This window comes from Leucopleurus acutus (genome assembly GCF_964270905.1).
Source record: "Leucopleurus acutus genome assembly, chromosome: 14".
Lineage (NCBI taxonomy): Eukaryota > Metazoa > Chordata > Mammalia > Artiodactyla > Delphinidae > Leucopleurus > Leucopleurus acutus.
Genome location: NC_139156.1, coordinates 63570545 through 63584579, shown reverse-complemented (window position 1 = coordinate 63584579; position 14035 = coordinate 63570545). Strand labels below are relative to the sequence as shown.

The 14035-nt window shown below is 37.9% G+C and overlaps 1 protein-coding gene across 4 annotated transcripts in view; it reads right to left on the bottom strand.

Moving 5' to 3' along the window:
• RUFY2 (RUN and FYVE domain containing 2) overlaps positions 1-14035 on the bottom strand; it is a gene marked incomplete at both ends in the record, with an annotated part of 83456 nt that overhangs the window by 28660 nt on the left and 40761 nt on the right. For 2 of the 4 annotated variants that reach the window (XM_082855130.1, XM_082855127.1), the window contains 4 exons: positions 843-1704; positions 7730-7778; positions 12646-12740; positions 13047-13176. In XM_082855130.1, coding sequence (XP_082711256.1) covers positions 1423-1704; positions 7730-7778; positions 12646-12740; positions 13047-13176 — 556 coding nt within the window. Of the gene's footprint in view, positions 1-842; positions 1705-7729; positions 7779-12645; positions 12741-13046; positions 13177-14035 lie in introns of those variants that run through there. The other 2 variants (XM_082855128.1, XM_082855129.1) reach the window with 2 other exon arrangements.

Here is a 14035-nt window from a genome sequence, read left to right as displayed (position 1 = left end):
GTTCTAACTGAACACTGAAAACTAGATTAGGGAGAAGATAAATCTGAAAGTAAAACAATGGTTTCATACTTTGGCAATTTAGAAAGTTAAATAATTTTAAACTTCAATGGAAGAATGTACTCTGAGGAAACAATTCTATAGAATAAGCAACCATATCCTAGCGGGGAGGGAGGTAGCCATGATTCATTAATGCTCTTAGGAGTAATGTAGATACCTATGACATGTTTAAAAGGTTCTCAGACTTAAAGTGCATGATTTAAATTAGGCTTAAAAGTAGAACCCCAAGTGCTGAGGCTGTTCAAATGGTTAATTATACAAGGGTAACTGGATTAAATTCTTGCTATGGCAAGGATTAGTGTTTATTGACGTTCATGCTTGAAATAGTTCAAATATGAATATAATGGCAGGGCTGAAACTACATCTTTACCCTAGGCCCTGGCTTGGGAGGTGCTCAGTAAATGGTAAATATTTTATTCTGTACATATACTGTAGTAGTAGACTGCTACAGTGTAATGCTTCCTAAAAGTTACTGGAATGGAAACAATACAGAATTTTTTTACTCAAGACTGTCATCAAAAGCAAAGTTTTATTGCACTTTAGACTTCTTAAATGCTTAGGGGAGAATCAAATCAGCCTGTAATCCCTGCTACTACATTTTTTTCTGGGGAAGGGTTTATGTTTTGACTTTCAAAGGGGGTGTGAGTCCTCCCTAAGAAATGCATATGGAATTTTAACTTACTTTCAAAATAAAAAGTTTTCAGGCAAAATAATACCTCTGTAACGCACTGTTATCTGAAAGTTATCAGCAAATGTCACATTGACTTTTTAGAGAAGGAAGGCCTTTTCTAATGCAAAATGGGCAGAGGAAGGCAGAGCAAATAAATATTGTGAAATCTTACCAAGGTAATGAAAAATGTGTTGAAATATAAATGCTTCTAAAATGTGCATTTCCAATTTTTCAGAACTGTGAAGCTTTAAAGTGCATTAAGAAAATTACAGGCACCATCAAATATCAGTTTGACAATCTGGAGAATCAAACAATCTGAATTCAGCCCTATTTTTAAGGTCTTTACAAAATAAGGCAAATGTGTTAGCTATGCTATCTGACCTCTCAATGGCATTAAGAAAAGAGTTAACATGATTACTACATCAGGAATTAGGATAAAGTTACTGTAAAGCATGCCCTATCAAATTCTTTCTGAATTACAGTGGGGGAGGAAATGTCAAATTATACAATTTATAATTCCCGTGAGTTGAATATGGGTACAGTAAAACTGGTACCAATGCTGTCTGAAAGCTGCTTAAGAGGGACTGTCTGAATACGCTGTATACACGTTCATACATAACATTCATCGTAGGTACTTTTCATACATAAGAATTTAGTTCTGGAGTATTATGGCAAGTTAGATGAGCATCTTTGAATCAGTAATGCGTGACAGGAATCACAAACCCGTACTGGCTTTGGTGAAGAAGGCAAAGGCAGTTCGTTGTCAGAGCAAGCATTACAGAAAATTTCCCCACAGTTTCTACAGTGGTGCTATTAAATGGAAAAATCAGAGAAAAAAATTGAGTAAAATTAGCCATATTTGCAACATAACTTTTGGACTCACTTCCTATCTCCCTTACCTTTCTCTTAGAGAGTGAGAATTCCTTTTCACAAAGTTTACAATGTGTTGCTTCTTTGTCTTTCAACCAAACCAGTCCCTAGTAGGAAAAATACAAATATTAATGCTCAAGTTGGTAACAAAGTTACATGTGAAAATATTTTCAACTAAGAGCATTTTATAGGAATAGATACGTAGATTAACCAAAAATGAGTCCTTTTCTTTGAAATAGTTGTAGATTTAACGAGTGTGGAATTTGCTTCAAAATAATCTGGGTGAGGAAGAAGGGATGTGGGTTGAATATAAATAAAGCAAGGTTGGCCATATATTGATAAATAGTGAAACTGGGTCATGGTTCATTTTATTCTCTTTACAACAGAATATTTGAACATTAACATGACAAATGTTTTTAACAAAAATCTATTGTGGAAAGTAATTCTCTTTAAGGAAAGAACTCTAGTAAACCTACATCGTTGGAAATGCCTCATAGATTAACTGTGGTTTCCTTTACTCATAGAACTACCTGTTACATCTGTGGGAAAGAACTACAAAACAGAGCTGCCAAGTAAACTATGAAAAACTTAACAGTCAAACTTTTTATCTTAGGTATTGGCATATCCCAATGATCTGTACTGTTCTAGGGTGTGATGGCTTAGGAGTGAATATGATTTGAACCTAATACATTTTTAGAGGGTGTCAAATTCAGAACCAGGAAGATCCATCTCCTGACACTAAACATGGTCCTAAAGTAAATCGCTTGAGGAAATTGGATCCCAAAGATTACAGGAGGGGAATTTTGAAGTGTGTCTTTTTTTTTTTTTTTTTTTGTGGTACGCGGGCCTCTCACTGCCGTGGCCTCTCCCGTTGCAGATCACAGGCTCCGGACGCGCAGGCCCAGCAGCCATGGCTCACGGGCCCAGCCGCTCTGCAGCATGTGGGATCTTCCGGACCGGGGCACGAACCCGTGTCTCCTGCATCGGCAGGCAGACTCTCAACCACTGCGCCACCAGGAAGCCCGAAGTGTGTCCATATTTCACTGGAGATCAAAGAAGCCTAACTAAAAGAATTGTGGGCTGACTCACATGATAACTTATTTTTGAAAGGGCTATTTTATCTTGAAGATTATGAGTTTGGAGGAACTAAGGTGATTGGCAGTGGAAAGAATCAGAACGTGTGAAATTCCTTAAAAATTTATTGACTTAACTTTGTGTTACACATAATTAAAAAAAAAAAACCCTTTACACTTAAAAAACAAAAAAAAAAAGGAAAGAACCCTAAAGAGTATCCAGTCCAGAAACACTTAAGGATAAATTTTCATTATGTGAAATGCATGAGTCTGGCATTATGTATATATACCTTATATACAGCAAATCCACAAAATTTGAAGAGATTTTGGAAATCAGATGATTGATTTCGTTATTTTAGGTAAGACTTCACCTTAAATTCAGTTCTACACTGCTATTAATTTCCCTCACCTTCTGTAACTCACAAATTTAATAGTTACTATGTAAACTTTAGTGGCAAATATAAGTAGTGTCGAACAGGTGGAAGTTAACTTGATACCTAAAATTTCTAACTTGACCCATTCTTTCTTTGTTGTCGTTGATTTAAATTGAAAACAATTATTGAAGAATTTGGAGGGAAAATTTTGACCCATTCTTAACTAACCAGCTCTTGGCTAGAAAAAGCATTTGTTTTTCCCCTATGAAAGCAACTTTGTTAGGTGGTGCCCATTTTATTTCAAGAAGACCTAAGTGAAAGAAGAGTCCTCTGCTTCTGATTAATTTCATCACATCTCCCTTTCAGAAACAGCCCAGGCTAAGCTACATTGCCACTGCTTCCAAAGAACCAAGTATATCTGATTACCACTTGGGAGATGGAACAAGTGCCACCTACAACAGTGTACCTCTAAGGCATAAGACCTTTACCAGCTAATGAGAGAAAAGTCTTCCAAGCAGAAGAGCCCACAGACATATTTCTCAAAAGCCTGAGTTGTCTTGAAAGCCTTTTCTACCTGACAGAGTTCTCTGAAGAAAGTGAGACAAGGACTAAGTATTCACAGATCAAGGTCACAAGGTTAATATCAGCTGTTTTTATTTCACAGCCTTAACCAGTAGCTATTATCTGATATAGCAGAGGTAAGACAAATGGTGTTGGGTTACTGCACTTCAGGCAGTCTAAGGCTCCTTCGAACACAGGATTGTAAGAAGTGAAGGTTTTAAAAAAAAGAAAAGAAAAGGGAAAACCTAGACAGCTTATATCAGACACACCAGCAGAGTCATATGACTTGAATCGTGGAATTTTCTTTTAAAGCAAGATGGGGCCGTAAAGATAATTCAATCCAACTTGAAGAACACCATAAAAAGGAAAGTGATTTGCCAAATGTCCCAAAGCCACCTAGTGGAAGCAACTTTGCTTCCTGCCCAGCTATATTTGTAAGGGATGGAGAGCCTGATGTGAAGCAGATTTCCAAGCAGTATCATTTGGTTCAGAAGTAACCTTCTGACATCAGGGTTGAGCTTCCAACTTTATTTCCAGACTTATTTTAATTTGACTGAACTTACCCTGCCCCTCTCCCAAAGAGAAAAGCTGTACACTGTACGGTAAGCCTAGTGTATTAGCTGGAAGGGACCTCAGAGATCAGCACCTTCAAGCTTTCATTTTACAAATAAGAAAACTTGACACCCAGACAGCTGAAGTAGCTTCCTCAACGAAACAAAGCTGTTTACAAGCAGAGCCAAAACTAGAAGGGAGAAAGCTACTGCTCGGCAAACAAATGGCTATTTTTCTCTGCCCAGTTCCAGAATGTCAGCCACACAGCTTAAACCCTCCTAACAGGATATTAGAGGATCCTTCTCTAGAGAAAGTCAACTGCCCCAGAGAGAAGTCTTGTAGGTACTAACATTGAGAAAGGATACCCATCAGTTCGGTAGTTAACAGATTTTTCTATGCTTGAGGCCTACCAGTCTATTACAACCCACCCCCATCCACCTAACCAACACACACAGGGCTTTCAAGATTTTTTTTGTGTGCCTTTTATTGAAATTGGGAGATTATCCAACATTTGAGGAAAGACTGGGGCATGAGGTACTCCAACCAAAGAACAAACCCAAGAATGGAATTCAGAAGAAACAGAATGGAAGTAGCAAAATAAAACTTTAAAGAAACTATAATGAATATCCTCAGAGATAAAATAACAGGATGCTATTTTAAAAAGGAAAAATGAGCGAATAAAAGCCTGCTGAGGGACTTCCCTGGTGGCACAGTGGTTAAGAGTCCACCTACCAATGCAGGAGACACAGGTTCGATCCCTGGTCCGGGAAGATCCCACATGCTGCGGAGCAACTAAGCCTGTGTGCCACAACTACTGAGCCTGCACTCTAGAGCCCGCGAGCCACAGCTACTGAAGCCCGTGTGCGCCTAGAGCCCGTGCTCTGCAACAAGACAAGCCACCACAATAAGCCTGCGCACCACAACTAAGAGTAGCCCCCGCTCGCCGCAACTAGAGAAAACCCGCACACAGCAACAAAGACCCAACAGAGCCAAAAATAAATTAATTTAAAAAAAGAGCCTGCTGAATATTAAAAATATGATAGCAGAAATAAAAAAAGTCTCACAGAAGGCTGAACCTGAATCCAACCAAGCCTTTAGATTTAATTTCCAGTTTACAGGCTTAAATAAGGGGATAGAGTAACAAATTTAAGACTACTATGAACAAGCAATCAGATAAAATCTGAAATGTGAGAAACTGTAGGACAGCTGTTCCAGACCCATCAACTGGACAATAGCAAGGACCAAAAAAAAAAAAAAGACAAAGTCACATATAAATCCATTTTCATACATATAAAAACAGGGAAATCTGGATAATATTTTGTTAAAGCTAGACATGAATGATAAAACTATAAGAAAAACAACATAATGATTAACAAAACATAGAGGACTGTTACTACAGGGAAGGGAATCCAATCAGGGAGCACACATGTTCTATTATAAGCTAAAAGAGAGTATGCCAGTGTTTTTTTTTGTTGCGGTACGCGGGCCTCTCACTGTTGTGGCCTCTCCCGTTGCAGAGCACAGGCTCCGGACGCGCAGGCTCAGCGGCCATGGCTCATGGGCCCAGGCGCTCCGCAGCATGTGGGATCTTCCCGGACTGGGGCACAAACCCGTGTCCCCTGCATCGGCAGGCAGACTCTCAACCACTGCGCCACCAGGGAAGCCCTGTGCCAGTGTTTTTAAGTTATACTATATGTGTCCTCTTTTGCATATATGATATATATTTAACAGTGAAAAAATTTTACAGTTTAAAAAATGACAGTTGGGCAGACATCCCTACGTATCTCCTAAAAAAAGTGTGAAAGCAGAATAAAGGCATACAGATTCATAAAATCTTTATCTTCATTCACCATTTCCTAGGAGGCTACTAAAGGAAGCACTGCCCAGTGGGGATTCCCTGGCAGTCCAGTGGTTAGGACTCCACACTCTCACTGCAGAGGGCCAGGGTTCAATCCCTGGTCAGGGAACTAAAATCCCACAAGCCGAGTGATGTGGCCAAAAAAAAAAACCCCAAAACAGTTGAAAGAACGAATGGCAGCAAAGGGAAATGCCAAGACAAGAGTGACCAGACCAGGGACTTTCTTAGTGGCGCAGTGGTTAAGAATTTGTCTGCCAATTCAGGGGACACGGGTTCAATCCCTGGTCCGGGAAGATCCCACATGCCGCGGAACAACTAAGCCTGTGCGCCACAACTACTGAAGCCTGCACGCCTAGAGCCCGTGCTCCACAAGAGAAGCCACCGCAAAAAGAAGCCTACGCACCGCAACAGAGTAGCCCCCACTAGCCGCAACTAGAGAAAGCCCACGCGTAGCAACGAAGACCAAAAGCAGCCAAAAATAAATAAATAAAATATTAAAAAAAAAAGAAAAGAAAAAGAGTGACCAGACCAGACAGGAGCAGTAAAGAAAAGACTCCAGAAGGGATGACTCCGATGGAAAAAGAAAACTAACCAGTTACCCGATTCATTTTACTACGTGAAAACCTTTTATCAAGAAGCACTTTACAGATTGTTTGAAAGTATAAGAAAACTCTGATGCTCAAATATAACAAAACTTAAAGGGGCGGGTAGGGGGAGAGTAAATATTAACTCCAGAGGAAATAAAAAGTAGTTCAAGAAAGAAAATATAATTGCAATATATTACCTGGTCCGGCAAGGAACAATATTTAAATAGTCATAATAAAGAATACACAGTAAATAAATGTCACAAAAACTTTTACTTAATTATACTGGGAGGGCAGTGAAGAGAAGACAGACCAGGGTGAGACTGAACAAAACTCCTCATCCACCATGCTAATGAGGCAATAGATAGGTCTAAATCGTACTTAAGAAATAGGGGAATAAATACCAGAAGAAACAACTAAAGGAATTAAAAGTAGCCTCCTTCTGGTGGCAGGAGCTGAGGTGGATAAGGGACAAGAGGGTAAAAACAAGAGACTACTTCCGTTTTTTTTTTTTTTAAGTTTTCCTTGTACAATTGGACTTTTTAAATTACTTTCATGTAACACTTTGATAAACCAAATGGGTAGCTTGTGTAGTAGGAAGCCATCTGCCACTGAAGTACTCGCACAGGGACTGTATTTTCTCCTGTGTTGTAAAGAGATTCTTGCATCCAGATACATTCAGAACCATATACTAATAAATTGTACCAAATCACTATCACATACATTAACTTACTCAATATTCAAAGCAACCCTATGCAAAATCATAAGCCAATTTCAGAAGAGAAAACTGAGACTCCATGGGGATATTTACTTGATGAAGGTCAAAAACTAGTAAGTAATAGACTAGCACAGGAATTTAAGGATTATCAAATTCAAATGCAATTTCACTCTATCTTGCCACACTTTGTAGGAAAGTGGAGAAAATTATTTCCAAGGTCATTTCCAACATGAGGAATTTTAATAATGTGTTCTAGAGGTATAGGGAAGAGATGGACCCCATCCTACAAGCTCCCCATTCACTGCTTCTGCTTCTATATATCCCAGGATTCAATAATAGTACACAGGGCCTTACCTTTACTGGAGACTTTCACATATATCCATACCTTCCTACTTGAAGAAAATACACTCACCTGCAATGCTTTGTTGGCTTCTTTTATATCTTCTATTTTAAGTTTTGATCTAAAAAGATTATAAATAGGTCCAAATTTCAGTACACATTTTAAAATATAGACGATCTAGTAATTCATTAGAAAGGTATTGAATTTTCATAGGATATAAAATTGTATATACTATATTATTCTAATGACCTTCTTTGGCTAGTGGGATTATATTTAATATTTTCCTATATTTCCAAAATGTCCTAAAGCAAAAATAGTTTTGAGATTTAAAATTTGCTTTTTTAAAGAAACAATATTGGGCTTCCCTGGTGGCGTAGTGGTTAAGAATCCGCCTGCCAATGCAGGGGACATGGGTTTGAGCCCTGGTCCGGGAAGATCCCACATGCCGCGGAGCAACTAAGCCCGTGAGCCACAACTACTGAGCCTGCGCACCTAGAGCCTGTGCTCCGCAACAAGAGAAGCCACCGCAACGAGAAGCCTGGGCACCGCAACAAAGAGTAGCCCCTGCTCACCACAACTAGAGAAAGCCTGCACACAGCAACGAAGACCCAACGCAGCCAAAAATAAATAAATAAATTTATAAATTATTGAAAGTATAAGAAAACTCTGATGCGCAAATATAACAAAACTTAAAGGGGCGGGTAGGGGGAGAGTAAATATTAACTCCAGAGGAAATAAAAAGTAGTTCAAGAAAGAAAATATAATTGCAATATATTACCTGGTCCGGCAAGGAACAATATTTAAATAGTCATAATAAAGAATACACAGTAAATAAATGTCACAAAAACTTTTACTTAATTATACTGGGAGGGCAGTGAAGAGAAGACAGACCAGGGTGAGACTGAACAAAACTCCTCATCCACCATGCTAATGAGGCAATAGATAGGTCTAAATCGTACTTAAGAAATAGGGGAATAAATACCAGAAGAAACAACTAAAGGAATTAAAAGTAGCCTCCTTCTGGTGGCAGGAGCTGGGGTGGATAAGGGACAAGAGGGTGAAAACAAGAGACTACTTCCGTAGTCTCTTGCTCAAAAGAGCATATTGGTGTTTTCATGTGGTTATGACTACTAATGACAGCTATTATTTACTGTAGGCTTATGATGTACCAGACACTATGCTATAAACTTTGCATGCATAATGTCATTTAGTCTTCAAAAACACTTATCAAGATGAAAAAAGTGAGGCCTGCTGAAGTTTAGGTGGTAACTGGGGAAGCCACAATTCAAACCCTGGTCCTCTGAGAACCCAAAGCCGACAGGTTAACCATTATGAACACTATTTCTCTAGCAGATGCAAAAGAGTGGTAAGTGAGAGTGGAAATATTAAGGAAGATGTAATTGTGATAGTTTTTCACCTTTTGAAAATACATATTAACATACAGACTATAAATAACAATAATTATCTGTGATCCCACTACCCAGAGATGATAATCTCTAAATATCAATGAGTATGTGTATTTCAAATGGAAAAATTATTTACACAGTTTCCCACATGACTTAACAATATATCCTGAAAGGCTTAGAGCTACTGACTTGTTATTAACTATCTGCCACATCATTATATTAAATGGTTACATGGTATACCATGAAAAAGAATATGAAGTATGTAGTTTATATAATTATCCAGTGCTGAACTTTCAACTTGTTTCAAGTTTTTTTGCCACAAAATTGTTCATTAAAGTTGAAATGACCAAAACATTTGTATTATTTTTCTTAGGATAACAACTTAGAAATGTAATTACTGGATCAAAAGGTACATAAAATACTAAAGTCTCTGCTACTGAAGCAGAACATTAGGAAACTTGCTTTGCCCTACAAATGCTCTGTTCCAAGACATAAAAACAAAGTGTTAGTCTTTTATCTGGTGCATAATGACTCTTACAGTGGGAATAATCAATGTAAAATTACACAGTATAAAAATATTAACAGACTAATCAAATTTTCTTGGCTGAATTCACATCTACAAAATGTATCCAAGGAAAATTGATGCTGGTGGGAATTTTGGCCAAAACAGTAACTGCTATATAGAAAAACTAAGTATGGAATAAAAGAGCTTACTTAATGGCATTCACTACAGAAATACTTTCTATATGAAAATTTACTGGTATTGATATATTTCTGGTTTAAATGCCTCTATTCATAAATATGGACTCTAAAAAGCTTGCCCCCTTCTGATAAGAATTGCCAAAGTACCTAAAGAAAAAGAGTATCAGTTACAGTTCCACTAAACACAATGTACAAGAACAACTTTTCCTCGTCCCAGACAAGGAACAGATGTCTATATTATTAATTTTAATTAAATTCTATTTAGAAATATGTATTTGTTTGTGAAAATATTTCCACAGAATGAAAACAGCATAGAGAAGGGTCAAAATAAAACATGAGAATGTAATAAATGTGATACAATTATGACACTATAGGAAAACATCCATAAATTGTACAAGCCTCTGATAATCCTGAAACCCCTCCTTTGAGGAAAAAAAATCTTTAAGTTTCTTTATATGGAAAGAATAGCATTTACAGAATACTACATTTGGAAGAGTCCTGGTAATTTCTTTTTTATTCTTTCTTTTTTGTGTGTGTGCGGTACGCGGGCCTCCCACCGCCGCGGCCCCTGCCGCCGCGGAGCACAGGCTCCGGACGCGCAGGCTCAGCGGCCATGGCTCACGGGCCTAGCCGCTCCGCGGCACATGGGATCTTCCCGGACCGGGGTACGAACCCGCGTCGCCTGCATAGGCAGGAGGACTCCCAACCACTGCGCCATCAGGGAAGCCCCATTCTTTTTTTTTAACTCATATTCTTAAGTAAAAAAAAAACAAAAAACAAAAAAATCCTACCCCCCCCACACACAAACCAGCAAACTTCAAAAGAACATGCATACAGTGCCGTTACACAGGGATTAGGTATGAAGTCAGTATACAAGGGAAAAATTTAGTAGTCAAAAAAGCCCTTGAGGGGCTTCCCTGGTGGCGCAGTGGTTGGGAGTCCGCCTGCCGATGCGGCGGACGCGGGTTTGTGCCCCGGTCCGGGGGGATCCCGCATGCTGCAGAGCGGCTGGGCCCATGGGCTGTGGCCGCTGGGCCTGCGCGTCCGGAGCCCGTGCTCCGCAGCAGGAGGGGCTGCGGCGGTGAGAGGCCCGCGTACAGGAAAAAACAAAAAACAAAAAACAAAAAAAAACAAAAAAAAAACCAAACTATAATTTGAGAATCAATGAACCAGAATAAAAGGAAAACAACGAAATTCTGAATTCAGCTATCTGGACATCTAAGTGATCATGCCTTTAATACAACTATAAAGTCTCTAGTATTGAGTGGGAGATGGGTGAAAAGTAATACACATTCCTTGTTTTACTATTCTAACCTGTTTTCATATTAAACCTTTATGATCTTAAATAAATGTAAATATATTTTTTGTTGTGGGGATTGTTCACTGTTGAGTCCCTAGCACTTAGAATAGTGCCTGGCACATAGTATGTGTCGGATGAATACATGGAAAATCAGCACCTGGTCTGGCTCAAAATGATCAATGAATGGATGCCAGATTAGAATAAAAATCTTGCTTATTGAAATCATAATGCAAATTGTTCTTTGTAGAAACAAAAACATCTTTATCTTTTTGAGAGCTGGTATTTCCTTTTGTGGTTTTAGGGAACTACTCTTTTCTTGGCTGAGCCTCACAGCATGTGGGATATTAGTTCCCTGACCAGGGATCGTACTGGCGTCCCCTGCATTGGAAGCACAGAGTCTTAACCACTGGACTACCAGGGAAGTCCCAGGGACTACTCTTTACTATGCCCTTGGTAATCGTTCTCAAGACTTCCTAATGGAATCCCAACTTTAGCAATTAAGTCTCCATTCCAGTATGATTTCTATTCAGTTTAATGATTACAAAAGATATATATGACATATATATATAGCTAATCATATCCATATATATAATGAAATCCTCATATATGGATTTGTTCTGAGGTTAGCTAACTTTGGGGATTGATACTTGGGAGGAGGGAGGCAACTGTTTATTTTATACCTTTTGGTGCTCTTTGTCTTTTTTTGGCCGTGCTGCGCATGGCATGCGGGATCTTAATTCCCTGACCAGGGATGGAACCCATGTGCCCTGCAGTGGAAGTGCAGCGTCTTAACCACTGGACCGCCAGGGAAGTCCCCTTTTGGTGCTCTCTGAATTTTCTAACCATATAAAACATCAAAGGGATTTATATAGGTGATAGGCTTATGGGTCATTGTGGCTTTCTTTTACTTTTTTGTATTAAAAAAAAAAGACACTATTTTTTTTTAATGTGACAGTGGTACATTCAATACTAAATTAAACACTCCAGAGTTTACCCTAGATAGCTGACAATATGTTCAATCAGGGCACAAAGATGAAGCTAATCCAAAACACAGACAATGTGGAATAAGGAGGAAAATGTGAGAAAGACAGAACGCCATTTCTCCTTCTTATCTTCATATAAACCCAGTAACACTTCATTGTGACAGAACCAACCACAATGCATGAAGTCAAGCCTCAACTCCAGACAACATCAAATACCATTCACTTTTCACAATGCTGGCTCCTTCTCAGAACAGTCTGAAAAAGTTCTCTCCATATATTTTGAAAATTTGACTTTTGTTCTGAGAAAAATATATTAAATGAACTTCTGAATTCTCTGATTGGAAGAAATTAAACAAGAGTCTTAGGTTTCATCTACTGGAAAATGTTTAGAGCTAACACTTACTAAAATGAACTTTTAAAAAAATCTCTCCAATCCACACCCTTATTTGTTAATCTTTAAAGTTGCTGTTTGGCTTTGTTTTTAATAGTTCATATCTTTCTATTTTATATTTAAACTCTTCTGTCTACTTGGTTTGGCACACTCATAACTTAATAAGGGTCAATGACTACTTAGTTGGAGGAAAAAAGAGAAATTACTCGCTAAGTTTGTTGCCAAGTTCTTGAAGAGCTTGCTCCTGTTCGTGATATATTTTTTTCAACTGGTGATTTTCATCCTGGAGGTGAAGGAACTCCTTCAAAACAATAAAAGACAGAAAATGCAATTTAAAAGAAACAAACTAGACACTGCATACATACAATTAAAGGATAGGAATGTATCCTTCAGCTTTTCATAAAAAATAGCTGCTCTAAAAAAAAAAAAAGCTGCTCTATCAACTATCAGCTATTTTCCATTCATTTAATCTCCTTACTGATATTTTTAAAGATGACCAGTATACTCTGTTTCCTTGGTATAAAAGTAAATTATTATTTGATCCTCTTTTTAAATAACTTAACTGTCATCAAGATAGAATTTTTTAAGTTTTACCACCATTATTTACTTTTTTAAGACTAAGGATTTGCTGGGTCTCATTTCTAAGATGAGATAAGGTGTCTTTCTCCTTTTGAAGATCTTCTTGCAAAGTTTGCCTCCATTCCTTCTCAATCTTCAGATCGGTTTCCAGTTGCACCCTTGAATGACAAATAATACAGAGAAGTTCAGTATTGTTTCTCACATGACGGTTGTATGTATTCTTCATTAACAGCATCTCTTTGGTTGATTACTTTCACCTTTGTAATGCAATTCTTCAGGTAGTTTCTTTCACAAATATTTTTTAGAAAACAAGTTCAGTAGCACAGGGTTTTCAGATCTCAAAGTCTCAGTTAATTTGTCAATCACAAAAACCTCCTGCTAAATGACAATTTGTCGTTTATTAACTCTGTATACATAAATGCTGTATAAGCATGGAAAATGCCTGGAAGGGCACATCATACTATAAAGACTGGTTATATCTTAGAAATGGAACCATGTTCTGGGCCATGAGAAAATTTTTACCACAAACTAATGAAAAGTATTATTCTGATATAAGGATTACAGCAACCACAAAATCAATTCAACATCAGAAACAGAAAAATCAGCCCTGGTGCCAAGTGCTACTTTGCAGATTACTGTTGGAAGCTGACCCATTACAGTACAGAGCTAAGACAAGGGAGACACTAGAGGAAAATTCACACTGTCTGAAAATGCCAGTTCACATTTGAAAGCTCTATTTCATCATTCAAACAACAGGTGCTAGCTGGAAAAACAAAAGTAGTCAAATTCTTACATTTTAGGAAACCCCCCAAAATAATTCCAATAATTATTGATCATAAGTAGTTGTAACAGGTGAGGTATATACTAATAATGCCATAGTTCCTAATACTATACATTTTTAATTATAATGTTATGTCATAATATTGAGAATATCACCGTATTACATTATATTATTTTTTTGTGTTAATATGATTACTTTTGTTTCCTCATAAAGTTAGCATTTCCATCTACAGCCAA